The following is a 16430-nucleotide window of genomic DNA, read 5'->3' as shown; positions in this document are numbered from 1 at the left end:
ACCTGCAAGTTAACCCCACAATGCTGGGGCCTGCCGAATAGGGCACACAGCCTTCCAGCTTGATCTTCCGAATTGCGGAAGCACCAAGCCCTGGGGTTCTTATGAGGAGGGACGAAGGGCAGCCGCTGGACCGGCGCTTCTCTCTCTGGAGGACCGCAGCACCTGTGAGGTTGGGGCCTCCCTCCGATCGGTCGCCAGATGCCCGGATGTGGGTTTGATTATTATTACTACTTTTAAAGTCAATTTAATTTTATTTTTTGTGCAGCGCCGCTGCAAAGCACCCAGACCACTGACTCTGTCTGAGTGTCACCAATTCCCAAGACCGTCCGGGAGCCTGGACTCCGCTAAAAGGCATCTGAAGCTCAACAGCAAGGCAGGGAGGGAGGACAGAGGGGAGGCAGGGGAGGAAAGAGCCAGAGAGAGAAAAAGAGAGCTCTCCTTTTCACTTTATCTTTTTTTCAAAGCGTCTTTTTTTTCCCCGCCCGCCAAGACCCAACAGCAACAGGCACAAACCTGGTCCATGGGGCAGGATAAAGAGGAACCTGAAACTCTTTGCATGTGTGTTCTCTTTCCTGACCAGCCGGGCTTGCCGCACTTGGTGAGATTTGCAAAAAATAGATATATATAATAGATATATATTTCCATAGGAAAACAACCTCGGCTGTCTTCCCCTGTATGAATGATGAAAAGTCAAACTGCATGGTCTTAAAAAAAAAAAACCAAAAAACCAAAACGAAAACACCATGAAACTAACAAGAGGCGGACGGGTGAGGGTGAGGAATTACAGATGGAGAGGTTCCAAATGAGGAGGAAACAGGAACTGCGAGTCCCAGGCTCGTGCCCTCGGCCAGAATCCCAGCCCCGCCTTTGCTGGGTGGTTTGTCTAAGGTGCTCTGGGGGCCCTCCCGTGACCGAGACAGGTGACGCTCCCACTTCCGGGTCTCCTCTGGTTCTAGTCTCAGCCCGCCTGCTCGGCTGGCCTCCAGGCCCCGCGCGGGCAGGGGCCCCCGGCTGCTGGCCCGCGGAGGCGGTGGCTTGGCTCCCTCAGCATTCATCTTCTTGGTATATTTGTTCATCCAGCTCCTGAGACTCGAGGTGCTCCAGACGGTCCGTTCGGCCACTCATGATTTCATCCGGGGTTTTCATAAACCTTTGGTAAGGGGAAACGGACGAGCACAGAAGATTACATTTTCCTCCAGTGGCCTTCACCTTGAACCCTTAAACTAAAGGCAAAGGCCCGTCACCTCAAATAGCTGGAGGGCGATTTGAACTCGGCCAGTAACGCTGACTTAGCACAAAGTGCAAGGAGGTGCCCCTTCCCTCTGACTGCCGGGAAAACGGCAGAATAACTATAAAAACGTCTAGGATGGCTGTGAGCTGTGTAGCACATTCCTGCATGACCATATGAGGGAACCCTGGTACAGCTCACTGATCTGTTTTCATAGAGATTTCCCAATGACCTATGGGAGCTGCACATCCACTTCCATCCCAGACCGTGGGCCCGGGGAACCGTATGCAAAGCTTGAATTTAACTCAAAGGATACCGTGAAATGCCGAAGGGAAAATTCTCATAAAAGGGCGAGTTAGTGGTGCTCTTAGAAATTAGGAAGGCAAAAAGAATTATTTTCAGTGTTATCACCGATCCACCCAACACGCTAGCAAGAAATCCCCGTTAGCCTGTCTTCCTCTGCAGCTGGGTGTACATACAGCAAGCCTTAGCTTCTTGTAGGAAACATTATCAGTGACCCGTTAGGAGCATAGTTTCCACGGTTCAGGAAGGTGGCCCGGGTGCAAACGTTCCGCCCTCACTGTGGGAGTGGCCCCTCCACCGCCCCGCTCGGTGCTGCACACCTTCCTCTTCCCAGACGCTCCGCCCTGCGCCCGATCAAGTGTCCTCAAACATGCTCACGCCACGTTCCAAAGCCTGCCATGACCACTTACCAGGTAAGGCCACGGACACCCTCTTCGGCGTGCCCATCTGGGTTCTCTGACACCTCTACCCAGGAGACGCTTGTCCCCCACCGTTTTCGAGCATGAACCCTTTATTCTAGTCTGGCCAGTCTTTTTTCTTATACACATCATGGCCCATCCCTTCCTCCACACCTCATCGGGCACCCCCTGAGCCCTGCTTATTCTTTGCGCCCTGCCTCCTCACCAAAGAGCCACGGAACAGCACCAGTCCACACTGCAATCCTCCTTCCCTCAGTGCCCATAAATCTTGTAAAGACTACCGGCAATTTAACACTTCGTCTGATTGTACACCGGGTTTTATACCAAGGAGCCCTCATTTTGTGGCAAGTCTGGCTTCCACCACTCATTTCCTCAAAAATGACCAACTCTTCTCACTCATGGCACGATCCCGTCCTTTTATGTTGTTGAAAATCACTATTGGAAGCCTGTGAACCTTCCAACTACTTCTGCCCTTTACTGCTAAACCTCTCAAGCAGTAGGATTTGTCACGTCTGCAGTTTGTCTTCTCCTTTCATCCACTAACTAACAATTCTCCTCAACGTCTGAAGTCACTAACCATCTCCCAAGCCCAAATCCACAGATACACTACAGTTGGCCCTCTACCCTACCTCTTTCTTCTCTTGACTACTTTTCCACAATAAGCTTCTGATATTCCATATCAGGCTTGTCAAGAAACATTTACTGAAAGCCTCCATAAGGTATATAAAATAGAATTATATAAAGCGTAATCCTCTCCCTTCTAGGAGAGTTGGCCTAGTTGTGGGGAGAAGGACTTCGTAGGTACAGCTATCGAAAATGCAAATCAGGATGTGGTTTGGGGCCAAGGGAATCCAAGAGATGATGGAAGAAGCTATCTGTGTGCGTTGGAGCGTCATGATGGGCAGGACACTTGAGATGGATGTAGAAGGCATATATATTAAAAAAGCAAAGGTCAGAGGTATATATTTCTGGCAGAGGGAATCATATTAGCATCGCAGGGTAGCTGGCAGTATGCGTGACGAATCTGGAAGGCAGGGGAGTAGACCAGAGGTAGAAAGGATTATTGAATTAATCTAGGTGTGAATCATCGAGTCTAGACAGGGAAGCAATAATAATGCTTTTGCCTTTCTTACATCTTCTGAATTCTCAGGAAAGTGCTGGTCATTGGTAGACTCCAACCTCGAACGTGCTGGTAAGAAATCTTGGGAAATGTGGTTCCCAGGCTTTTCACCCCGGCGACATAGAATGGAGTAGAAATGGTGTGGAAGAGCGAGGGACAATCCGGCACAATGACTGCCCTGGATGTAGGAAGAGTCAACAGTAACTCCAGCATCAAAGTTGGTTGCTTAAAGCAACGTTGGCCCCGCTGATGAGGAAAGGGAGTTCTGGATATGGGGAGGGGAGATTTCTAGTACGTGGAGAAGGTATGGAAGTGGACATGTACTATAAGAAGCTCTTGGAAATTCAGATTTGGAATTCAGGGGGATTCTAGAACTGGATACAAAACCAAGATTGAAGAGTCAAATCATGAAGTCTAACTGAGGCTGTGTAATGGGATCATTTCATCCAGAAAGAACAGGAACTGCGGACTATGTTTAGGGTCAAGGACGAAGAGAAGACGTCAGCAGAGTCAGAGAAGCGAGGGTTCTTTTTTTTTTTTTTACTTCTTTCCATTCTGCTTCCATCTCTTGAATAAGCTTTTCTGTTGTTTTTGAAGAACGCGACTGTTTCCATTCTTCCCAAGTTACCATTACTCCTAAGGCTAAATAAAGCTGAGTTCTCTGCTCTTTCTAATGTCCCAGTGAACGCATCTACTCAAACAGAGTGACACCTGTGATGTGTGTACACATAATTCCAAACCCATCTCTCTAGCCCCACGCAAAACTCTTTCCTGTCCTGTCTGCCAAACCCATAACCTAACGTCATGCTTGTTGATCCCACCTTCTCCCAGCTTTCCCTTGGTCACCCCACGTCCATGACCACCAGTGTCCGTGACCACTGCTTCTACCTCTCCTGATCGGTTCTTTACATTGCTTTCTTCCTCCTTTGGTAATTCTCTCTCCTCTCTGGCATAGTGCTTGGAATTGCAATCTATGTGGTAGGCAAAATGGTTGGAACTCATTAGCTGTGAGGAAGTCTGGAAAGAGGAATGTCTAGTCCAGCAGCTTTCAGACTTTTCTGATTATAATGCACCATAAAAAAGATAATTTGACATCATGACTCAGCACGTACGTACACACACACACACAAACATGACACAAAGTTTTCATGAACCCTCATTTAGTCACTCTTATTTCACGTGATACAGTCTGAAGTTTCAACTCTATTCTACCCTATTCAACTCTGTTCTGTTCCATTGAAAAAAAAAAAAAGAAAAAAGGTGAGCTGACTCATTAAACCTATTTCATGATTCACTAATGGTCAGGACCTGCAGCTGGACACACGCTGGCTCAGAAACCGGCTTCCAAGGGTTGGGAACCCGGAAGTCTAGATTTAATACCTCGCTTTGACTTTGATGGTGTGACCTCGGCAGCCCCTCTCAATGGCGCTGGATGTTAATGTCAGACACTACTATTTGGTCACTGCATTATTTTAACGCGAGTCAGATTCTGCTTACTTCGTTTGGGCTTTGCTATGGGACAGATGTTCAGTTAAAAAACCAAACGAACCCAACTTCTAACCCAGCAACTGGTATCCAGTTTGCAGCAGAGATGGCTCGCCTTGTCAGGCAGGCAGGTGCCCTCCTCCCTCTTATTTAAGGAAAACAATATCCTCCCGAAAGAAGGAAAGGAGAAAAAGGAAGTGCTACCTGAACAAAAGCCTTTGTCCTGGCTCCTTCCTGATAATGTTCAGTTTGTAGTAGTGACGCAGCGCTCGGGACATTTTCTCATAGGTCATGTTTGTTCTGTTCTGTTTGTTCGCAGGAGGAAGAGGGAGAAAAAAAAAAAGCACAAAGACACAGTGAAATAAACCTCAGAACAGGCGCTGGGGAGCTATTAAAATAAAAGCTCTTCGGCCACTCGTGTGGCCCTGCTGGGTGGGGAGAGCTACCTGTTACCCTGCTGTCCCCCCCCACCCCCCGCAACCAGTTCCCACCCCCTCAGCTTTTAGACACTGGCGCCCACGTTTCTCCTCAGGTGAATCACCTTTTGTCGGAAGCTGCGGCTAATAAAACACATCCCGCAGCAGCCTCGCTCGTGGCCTTCCCCAGCCCACGCTCTGCTGCGCTCGGTGAATTCCCTGCAGGTTCCCTACCTGTGGGTCACCCTTCACCTTCTCACCCACAGAGAATTTCTTTCTCTTTTCTTTCTTTCTTTTTTTTTTTTTTTGTTTGGGGTTGTAGGGACCTTTCTCCAACTCGTGTTTCTGGTTTGTCATTTTAAGGAAGAGATTTTTTGTTTGTTTAAATTCTGTCGTAGAAGGAAGAATACAGTGGTTCTGAGCCCTGGGGCTAAGGCACCATCAGGAGCTTGGGCCAGGATTTTCCCTGCATCCGAGAGCAGGGCGGTGGGGCCTTGCCGTATCTGGTCCTGGCCTGCAATTAGTTCTTCCTCAACGGGGCCAGAGACAGGCTGCCCTGTAGCTTGACTGTGCCCCACTCCGTCGCCGTTTGCTCAGTTCATCTGGGGTCGTGCCTATAAGGTGCTTTGCGCACCCTGCCCCACATCTACCTGTCAGTGGTCAGGCCTGGGTCTTGGTAACTCGTTTTTGTTTTGTTAGTAGGAATGCAGATTTACTTATTTAAGGACTTTTTTGGGGGGGACTCTTTGCTCTATTCTTTATTTCTATTCTTTCTATTCTTCTATTCTATTCTATTCTATTCTATTCTAATGTTACTGCAGTAAGAACACTTAAGAAGACATCTACAAGCACATACTATGGTAGTGTCAACTGTAGGTGCAATGTTGTACAGCAGATCTCTAGAACTTACCCATCCTGCCTAAAGGAAACTTTATGCCCATTGATTAGTTCTTCCCCCTCCCTCTCTCTCCCCAACCCCGGGCCACACCATTCCACTCTTCGGTTCACCAAATTTGCCTGTTGTAGCTACTTCGTAAGAGTGGAAACAGGCAGGATTTGTCTTTCTGTGACTGGCTTATTTCACTTAGCAGAATGTCCCCAAGACCCCTCCATGCCGTAGCCTGTGACAGGATTTCTATCCTTTATTAAGGCTGAGTAAGCTTCCGCTGTACGTATACAGCAGTGTTTCCTGATCCAGGCATCCATCAGGCTCGGTTAGGGTGTTCGACCCACTTTTTACCTCTGCGCACTTCAACAGTTTTCCTGACTATAAAAGACTGTAGCTTTTAAATTCGACTCTCTCTTCCTAGGGTGGAAAATTGTGGGGTGGACAGTTCTCGCCTGTTTGCTTTTCAAGGGGACGTCTCAGAGTCAGAATGAGAGCGTTTCCATGTCCAAGGGGGCCTTAGTGGACGTGGGCATTGCTAACTGAGCAGAACAGAAGTGATACCTCCCCAGCTCCCTCGTGAGTCACAGAGTCCCTGTTCCTCAGCTCCTAGCGACACCCAGGCAGCAGTTGCAAACACAGGGGATGGGACGGAGGGCTACTCCCAGTGCAGACCAGGGGGCGTGGAGTTAACTGGCACCCGGCTTAAGTAACACATGGAAAGTGGCATCTTTAATTACGTTCTTCCCTTTCCAACTGTCTAACTGTCTGCCCGGTGAGGAATAAACTGAGTAATGATGGGCACACTTGGAGGGCAGAAGACAGACAATTATCCTCCAACCTGGAGATGAAGGCTTGATTTTGGAATTCGTTTGCACAGTAAATATCTGGTGCCCTTTTACCTTATGGTTTCCCCACAGTCGAGCCAGTCCATTGGGATCCACTATCCGGAATATTTTGGATTCTTTGTCTTCCCATCGGATGAAGTTTTCGTACCGGCTGTCAGAAAGCAACTGATAGACGTAATCCCAAAGCAGTCTACAGTCTACAGAGGAAAAGGGCGAGAAAACACTTTTGAATACGTTTCTTGTTGATGCCCTAAGAAGAAGAACCAGAAAATCATCAAGTAACGGCTTCTGCCCACTGTGGATTGATGGTCTAACTTTCTTCTTTCACAGTGAGGAGACCAGGGCCCGGAGAGATCCGGCAGATGGTGCTGGAGAGAGGCAACCTTTGACCCGTGGAGGCCTCGGAGACCATCCTGGCCAACGGCCTCCCCTCCACAGATGGGAATGCAGTGGCCCGGAAGAGGAAGCAGCCTGTCCAAGGTCATGACCTGAACTTGAGCAGAGCCGTGAAAGACACGGAGCGAGCCAAAAGAGGGGGGTGAAAACAGGCTGGCGGGGACAAAGGGCGGAAAGAGAGCCCCAGTGTTGCAAGTGAGCAGTGTGGTATTCCCAGTGATGCTCCAAGATCGCTCTGGTGTTGGAGGGCGAACGGATACAGACGAGAAGACCGGGGTAGGCTACAAAAGGGCAGAAAAACAAGCAGGACGCATGAAGAGCTGCAGAAAAGAAGACTCTGTGGCTTGCCACGGCTGGGAGCTGTGGCTAGTGCGGTTTTCAAAAAGAAGAGAGATATTCTCACTACGGAATATTCTGGAGCTCTTTAAAATGGGTTTATTGTAACGAAATCAGCGTAGAAAGGAACCTGGGGCAAAAGGTCATCTACCCCATGTGTAGGACCGAAGTTCCGTCACTGGGTCAGGCCGCAAATATTTACTAAGTGGGTTCATACGGGCCAGGTGCTGTGCCAGGCCTCGGCTCTCGGCTGAAACGAGAAGACACATACTGCACAGCTCTCCCTGGTTCTAGTGCCTTCCGGACGTGTGCCGTCATGGGATGCGGTTTGCCCTCCAGCCCCCCTTGATGGGTGGACGGAGGGAGACGTTACTATCTATGAGTGCTTGTGGACTGGCCCCCAGAAGAACGTAAGAGGCTCCAGTTTCCAGGGGTTCACTGTCAACTCTGGGAGCTTTGGTAGGGCCTGAGCCAGAATGGCTGGTCGTGAATGATCAGATTATCCAATGCGGCGTATGTGCTCAGCACGTTACGTGCGTCCTTCCTGACCCTCTGAGGCCTGAGGTGGCCGGGACAGGAATTCCGGGGCCCCTGTGCGATGGTGTGCTGACTTCCTTATGTTGGGTGAGGCCCGGCACACCTGCGCAGCGAGTGTCTAATCGAGACGCGGAGTTAATTTTACAGCCAACACACGCAGAGAACGAAACACACCCTTCTCAGGAGTATATTCACAAGGGGAACTGAGTCAGGTCACGTGGGGCAAGTTTCTTAAATCTCCCTGAGGTCCCATTTCCTCATAGATGAAATGGGAATAAGGCATATTTTACAGGATCACTGAATTAATGAAAACACAAGTGAAGGGAAAGTAATGGAAATAACAACAAGGCCACTTATTGGGCGCTATTAGCAGGCGCTGTGCTGCACTTGACCTTGACGACACCCTATGAGGCAAGTGCTGTTGCTATTCCCATTTCATGGACGAGGAAGCTGGGGCTTAGAGGGCTTGGTAATTTACTCCCAGGGCACAGCTCGTGAGTGACAGGATTCCAGGTTCTGGTTGTCTACTGCTCTTCCTGATGGGTTTTCTATTCTCAGAGAAGCAAGTTAACAGGTAGCTGTCTGTAACATTTTAGGAGTTTCCAGAGCAAGGTTTAGCTCTGTTTAGAGCAGACTTTGTGAAATCCATCCTTTTCTCTCAACAGCCTAAGGAACTGGCATAAAATGTGGCATTTTCTAAGAGGCTTAATTGTTCAGGAAACTGACATTAAACTTGAAATGACCATAACTCTCTTCCTGAAGCCTTTCCCCCTTCCACCCATTATCTGTGTCTAAACATTAATGGGATGTACAAGTTACTGTGTTGCAGAAAAGGACCGACGGTGCTCTTCTTTTACGACACCATGTTCTCCGGGAGTTCGAACCCCATCTGGGGACAGAAATGGCCACTTCTATTACCCACCCTGCCAGCCAGAGGGAGAGAGCAGGGGACCCAATCTGAGGACCATAAGTACCTGGAGAAGTCAGTGTCACACTGAGAAGAATCTAGCTCATATTTTTAAAAAGTTTTTATTTGTTTATTTTGAGAGAGACAGCATACGCAGGGAAGGGGCCGAGAGACAGGGAGAGGGAGAATCGTAAGCAGGCTCTGCCCTGTCAGCACAGAGCCCAGTGCGGGACTCGAACTACTCATGGCCTGAGCAGAAACCAAGAGCCCGGCTCTTAACCGACTGAGCCACCCAGGCGCACGCTCACTTCAAGGCTCTTGTAACAGGACGACTCTGGTTTCTTGGCAATGCCGGGGGTGGGGGGCGAAGGCAAAGTGTCCTAACCCTCCCTGCCATCTTCTTGCCCCGAAACACTCTCACTACCAATGGGAAACGGAGGATTGAGCTGTGGGTTCGGTGTTTGTCCTATCATCCAATGGCAGATACATTTAAATTTCCCCACAGTCTCTTCCAACTGGAAAACATCGGACAAGAACAAATATTATCGCACAGGAGGCCAGTCAATTAGAAGGAACAGCAAAGGGGGATGGGTCTAACTCGTCTCTCGCTTCTCTACACGGGAGAAATCATCTTCACTGCAAAGTGGCTTCGTAGATTCACCTGGACTGGGGACTCGATTCTCTCAGCGTTCATTTTACAAACATTGAATAATAACGGAACCAGCTGATTGTCTTTAATCGTTCGGTCTAAAGAAATTGTGCCCATATGAAAGAGAGCAATATATTGCTAATCCTCTCAGCTCTAGGCCAAGTGGGGCTGAAGAGTAAAGCGAATGGTCTTTCCCTCCCCATCGGCACAAAGATTTTCACTTTGTTTCTGTGGTTTCTGTTTTACGGTTGGGGTACCTTCTATTTCTCGTACAACAGTGCAGGCTGGGCCAGACCCTTGCTCCAAGTAAGGGCTTAACCAGCACTGGGGTCCATGCTGGTTTTTCAGAGGCATCAAGCTTGGATCTTTATGTAAACCATTTACTAAAAAAGATCTAGAGGGGCGCCTGGGTGGCTCAGTCGGTTGAGCATCTGACTCGTGATTTCGGCTTGGGTCGTGGGATCAAGCCTGGTGTTGGACTCTGTCCTGAATATGGAGACTACTTGGGGTTCTCTCTCTCTTTCTCTCTCTCGCTCCCTCCCTCCCTCTCTCTCCTTCTCCCTCTACCCCTTTCCCCCCGCATATGCATTCTCTCTAAAAACATAAATAAATAAGGGGCACCTGGGTGGCTCGGTTGGTTAGACGTCCGACTTCAGCTCAGGTCATGATCTCACAGTCCGTGAGTTTGAGCCCTCCATCGGGCTCTGTGCTGACCGCTCAGAGCCTGCTTTGGATTGTGTGTGTGTGTCTCTCTGCCCCTCCCCCACTCACACTCTGTCTCTCTCCGTCTCTCAAAAATGAATAAACGTTAAAAAAAACCCAAAAAGGCCTAGAATGTCATCTGCTCTTTGGTTGGTAAATGAAGGGCAGGGCTTACTAGAGAACAGACTTCACCTATATGTTTCAAAAACACTGGATTCTTGCAAACTCTTCCCTTTCATAAATGTGAAAATAACCCCAAACATGCTGCTAATTGATCGCTTTAAACAACATTTAATCCAGCAAAGCCAACATTAGCTGAGTAATAAAAATATGTTGACGTTCAAGACATATTGAATTACTCAGTCACTAACGGAGGGAGCAACGGGAATTTTGTGGCATAAAGCAGTTGTTTCAAACTCAGAGTATTAAGTGGCTTTTATAACTCTATTGATTGTTGCATTTCTTTGGTTAAAAATTATTCCAGGTGATAAAAATAAATGCCTGATCATACAAGAGGTTTTTTTTTTCTTTATTCTTCTTCTTCTTTTTTTTTTTTTTAACAATTAAAGTTCAGCCATATGAGTTATTTTGTTTTTAAGATTTCAAGTAATAAAAGGCAGAAGCTTTTAGTTCCCTACATTCTCTGCAGGTTGTTAACACAGTTTCCCTGCAATTTTTAAAAAATTCTTTAAAAAAAATTTTTTTTACATTTATTTATTATTGAGAGACAGAGAGAGACAGAACATGAGCAGGGAAGGGGCAGAGAGAGAGGGAGACACAGAATCCGAAGCAGGCTCCAGGCTCTGAGCTAGCTGTCAGCAGAGAGCTCGACATGGGGCCCGAACTCACGAACCGTGAGATCATGACCTGAGCTGAAGTCGGACACTCAACTGACTGAGCCACCCAGGCGCCCCTCCCTGCAAGTTTTTAGCTCTGTCGAAATCCACATCTGCACAGATACAATGTTCTCTGATCATCAGTGAAAATGCTTAATACTACATAACAAAATTCACCAAACTCTACAAAGAAAAGATTATCTTATAATATAACCCTTGAACAGACATGTGAAAACTATTTATATTACAAAGTGTTCATTAATTCTAAGTGCACTTCTCTTAAACTGAAGGGCCTTCTATATGAAGGCATGTGGGTATTTTAAACAAATGTCCAGTATTTGGATTGCCTCTTGCATGAGAGGAAGTTTATAAAAGGGTTTAGCTCAAGCGGAGAGCCATTTGCTGGTTGCAGAGAGAGCGCTCTCCGTCCTTTCTGCTGGGTGAGATGCCCTGGGTACCCACAGCTAAAAGGCACTGTAAAAACTCCCTTCCTGTGGTTAAGGAGAAATATTTCCACTCCCACGTCTGTCTCTTACCAGAGACTCCATTGTACACGCTCACCGAGCAGAGACTGTAAAAAGATGGGCGATTCACACATAACCAGCATAGTTTCCAATGAGAAAACCATGCGAGACAAAACCGACGTTTCAAAATCTGAGTGGGCAAGTCAAGTCATCGACAAAGGGAATGTTTAATGCCGGTGGTTAATTAACATTTTGGGAAGGCTTCTGAGAAAGTGATTTTATGTTGTTTTACGTGCCCAAATGGAATTTTAAATGAAGGTCTGTAAACGGGAGTTCTGTGGGTATAATCCCCGACTCACCAGATGCTGAGGGTCCCTGGCTTATTTCTTTCAGTTTATTGCAAAAAATTAATAGATTTATTTCGGGTTCAGCCACGAAAGAGCGGAGTATAACATACAAAATAGAAAGTTGCTCCCCTGCTTCATAGCAGTGATTCTAAACCAGGGGCCAATCTTGCCCCGTGGGGCAGGTATTTGGCACTGTTTGGAGACAATTTTGGCTGTCCCAGCTGGGGTGGAGGATACTACTGGCATCTCGTGGGTAGAGCCCAGGGATTCTGCTCAGTGTCTTACAACGCACAAGTCGGTTCTCCCCCATTCCCCAGCGAAGGATCATTTGACCCACGTACCAAGAGTGCCGAGCTTGAGAACCCGTGCTTCTAGAAACACGAGCTTTACAACATGCACAGCTCAGGGGTTTGTTTGTTTGTTTTACTTTTTTGGTTTGTTTGTTTCTTTTTTCCCTTTCTCAATTCTAGGTCAGCCGTTACCTGGAAGTAGATGAACCCAGCGCAGCCAACTCTGGGTTGATACACAGAGGTGTGTTTACAGTGGGGATCGGCTTAGGAAAACAAAACCGTATGCGCACGGTGGCAAGCTGGGTGGGGGGAGAAGTGAAGGTGAGGAATATAATCTTTGCTTCCTGGCTCCACAGGGGGTGGGGAGGGAGCGCTGGGACCAGAGGTGCAAAGAGCGGCTGGCCCTTTCCACCTCTGGTTGCATAAGGCGTGGGAGGGGCTGGGCTACACTGGTACAGCTGAGCTTAAACCCCCAGCTGGTGCTTCGTAGCGCCCAGCCCCTGCTTTGCTCTGGTGAAGGCAGCCCGGGACACTGCATCCCTACTTCCCGGCAGCCCCGCTGTCCTGAAACTTCCTTCTCTTTGAGGGCTCTTTTGATTTCTCAGTAGAGCAGTGGAAATAAACTGGAGTGACTCAGCCAGTGTGAGGAGTTGGAGCCGCTTGGGATACTCCTGAGCAAAGCCCCGGGGGTGAGAGGGAGCGCAGAGGTGAATCTCCAAGGAGATAAGGAAACTAGGGCGCCGTGCAGGGGTGCCCTTTGCAGACTGGTGTCGCTTGAAACAAACATCCCAGACACAGGCCTCCCAGGTCAAGGCCCCTGCCCGCTCAGGGTGGGCAGCGGGCTGGCTGAACCGCTTAGTAATTAGCCGACCAGTGCTGTGCATTTACACACTGTCTCATTAGTACTCAAAAGTGCCCGGAAATGGGTATTAGATTTTTTTTTTTAATGTTGATTTATTTTTGAGTTGGGGGAGGGGAAAGGGGCAGAGAGAGAGGGAGACACAGAATCCGAAGCAGGCTCCAGGCTCTGAGCTGTTAGCACAGAGCCCAGCGTGGGGTTTGAACTGACGGATCATTAGATCATGGCCTGAGCCAAAGTCAGAGGCTTAACTGAGCCAGCCAAGCACCCCTTTTGAAAAATAAACAATGTTTTAATGTTTACAGAAGTGGGTATTAGTATTCTCATTATGATGGAGAAGGAAAGCAGGCCTCAGGGACAGTAAGCACCTCTTTGGAGACAAGACCTGGGTTCCGACCCTGCTTATTACAGACTGCACGTTTTCCCACAGGCCCACACTGCTTCCCTGGGAAGACTCCGGGCCAGCAGTTGGTTGGGACCCCTGGGTCGGGAGCCCTGGGGATGCCACGGGGCGGGGTTATCTGCCTGAGACAGAAAGGGATGATGTGGCTCTTGATGGTGCTGAAGCCCTGGGCCCCTCTGGCTTATGGGGACAGCCCACACCCGGCCCTCCTCTTCCTTGAAGCGCAGACATTTACGTACAAGCATGCAAACGCACACCTTCCCACCGAGGCCCAGGAATGAGACTGCCCCTTGTCACTTTCACACTAACCCCTTTAGACTTCTCTTTCTGAAGGTCTTTTTCACCTCAGGGCGCCGGCGTGGCTCAGCCAGTTAAGTGTCCGGCTCTGGATTTTGGCTCAGGTCATGACCTCACAGGTTTGTGAGTTTGAGCCTGGCATCGGGCTCTGTACTGACAGTGTGGAGCCTGCTTGGGATTCTCCCTCTCCCCCTCTCTCTCTGCCCTTCCCCTGCTCGTGCTCTCTCTCTATAAACATAAATAAACTTAAAAACAACAACAACAACAACGTCTTTTTCCCCTCAAGGCTGGTCCTGAGGCTCATTAATAAAAATAAATAATTAAGTCCATGAGTCTCATTGGAAACCGTTGTACCGCACTAAATACCGCCGGGGGGGGAGGGGGGAGGTGTGGAAGCAGGTGGAAGAGTCCAGAGTGACTTCCCCTGGCCCCCGAGCCCTGGAGGATGTGCCTCCAACTCATTTGAGGCTGATCCAAGGGGAGCTTACTTTTCTTCATCTGACTGAAGGTTCGAGGTTTCCAGGATTGAATGTCTGTGCATATGTAACTCATCCAGTCAATAAAACCAAACCGAGAGAGTACATTGCTCTAGGCGGGTGACAAATGAGCAGTACAGGAGACTCCAGGCCTCCGCGATTAGAATCTTGTTGTTTCAGGTGTAAAATGTAACCTCGAGAGATAGTAGACCTATTGTTGCAAGTGCCTTTAAAGATCGGAAAGATCGCCATGAGGAGCGTGATTAGAGGGCTCGGCCTGAAGACAGCACGAGCTTGGGGGGCAATTGTATGTGTTCTCTGCTGCAGGATCAACCAACCAATAATGGCCTCGCAAACCATGAAGATGCTCATGTTTGCAAAGAGAATCAGGGACCAAAGCAGAAGGTGTGAGATAAGCACAAGAAAAGACATAGTCTCTATCTGGGTGGTCATGGACTTGGAGAACCCCTCTGTAGAGAACGTCTAAAATCCCCACGTTTGGGCAGCAAAGGAAGGATAGTGAATAGGCGATAAACCGGGTCGCCAATGAGTCTTGCATCCGTAGCAGATTTTTGGATTAAGGCCAAGGAAGGGGCAAGCAGACAGGAAGTCTGGTAACTCAGGTTTTAATGCAACTGAAGAACTTTAAGAGAAAGCCTAATCGACTTGAGATTTTTCTTGTCAGACTTCGCTGTCTATAGTTAAAACCCAAGCAGGAGCTTACTTTGTTTGGGGGCACAGAGTCAGAGGGCTACTGCCTGATGTCAACAAAGACACAAAATTTGGCATTTGGAGATGCTATACCCTGTCACCTCGGAAAATGCCTGGCCTGTACAGATACGTGCTCAGTTTTGAATAAGTGGATGAACGATTTAACTGCACAATTCAGGTATGCAAAGAAACAAATTATGCCACCTAACTGTATTTCACTGATGTTCACCACGTTATTGTAACAATTCTGGACTGGTCTGCGAACAGCCTACAGTCTAGCACTTGCCTCCTTTCTAACATCACTTGTTATTGTTCTTTCTACGTGTCTTAGGCATGCCTCACGCTCTAAAGTGCAAATAATTCCTTGAGAGCAAGGACAGTGTTTTCTACTTCCGCATCCTACGTCATGCCTATGATTTGAAGTGCACTGTGCTGCACATACGAGTAAACAGTGCTGTAGAAGGGTGGGGGGGGGGCAAATGTTTCCTGGGGCATTTTCTGCAAATATTTTAGGCTCTGCTGGCCGTGCAATCTCTGCTGCAGCTCGGCTTGACTCTGCTGTTAACAGGGCCAGAGCGGCCGCGACAACGCTGAGTGAATGGGTGTGGCTGTATGCCAATAAAACTTGATTTACAAAAACAGGCGGTGACTGAGTTGGCCCACGGGCCAGAGTTTCCAATCCCCGTTCTGGGGTCCCAGGTCAGAATGAAACACGGTGTTGGAAAGGACACCGGACGAAGCTCGAGGCTGGACCCTGGATGGGCCTGAATCTCGGTTTCTTCATCTGTAAAAGACCCTGTTAGCTTTGAAATCACCGAGTTCTAACGAGGAATGTGAATAGACACCAAAAGCATGACTTACGGCATCAGCAGGGCTGCGCCTCATCGCCTTATGGAGCTCGCTGCCAATATACTCTTTGGATACGACACACTGGCAAGGCGCAGGCCAGTAAAACTTTCATGGGCTGGGGAAAGTGCTAGAAGGTTCACAGATGCTGTCCCAACACCCTATGTCCCACTGCCCCCACCAAGCAATCCCTTCGTGAATATAACACAAATAGAAACTAAGCCTAGAAAAAAGCAATTTGGGGGCGCCAGGGTGGCTCACTCAGTTGAGCATCCAACTTCAACTCAGGACACGAATCTCGTGGTTCATGAGTTCGAGCCCCGCGTCGGGCTCTGTGCTGACAGCTCAGAGCCTGGAGCCTGCTTCAGATTCTGTGCCTCCCCCTCTCTCTCTGGCCCTCCCCCTCTCACACTGTCTCCCTCCCTCTCAAAAATGAATAAACGTTTAAAAAAATTAAATACTGTTTGTATGTTACATACACCATTAGCTATTCAACAAAAAGTTTGAACCCAAGGGTCTTGGCTCACTCTATTCCATATTAAATCCTCTCCCATAAACTCTGGCTATTCTAACTTACTATCCTCAACAGCAGTCCTTCTCATCATCTGAAAAATAAGTGATACCTTTAAAAATAAGCTACATGCTGTATTTAAATAGATCTAATTTGTG

General features: G+C 48.3%; 1 protein-coding gene across 1 annotated transcript in view; it reads right to left on the bottom strand.

Moving 5' to 3' along the window:
- Positions 1-231: 231 nt before the first annotated feature.
- Positions 232-16430, bottom strand: part of ETV6 (ETS variant transcription factor 6) — a gene marked incomplete at its 5' end in the record, with an annotated part of 152518 nt that continues 136319 nt past the window's right edge. The window contains 3 exons of the mRNA XM_039239962.1: positions 232-1150; positions 4760-4860; positions 6760-6902. Of these exons, the coding sequence (XP_039095893.1) occupies positions 1045-1150; positions 4760-4860; positions 6760-6902 (350 nt within the window). The remainder of the gene's footprint in view (positions 1151-4759; positions 4861-6759; positions 6903-16430) is intronic.

Source organism: Hyaena hyaena, unplaced genomic scaffold, assembly GCF_003009895.1.
Source record: "Hyaena hyaena isolate Hyena2069 unplaced genomic scaffold, ASM300989v1 scaffold_164, whole genome shotgun sequence".
Classification (NCBI taxonomy): Eukaryota; Metazoa; Chordata; class Mammalia; order Carnivora; family Hyaenidae; genus Hyaena; species Hyaena hyaena.
The sequence above is the reverse complement of the archived record's forward strand: the minus strand, read 5'-3'. Positions and strand labels throughout refer to the sequence as shown.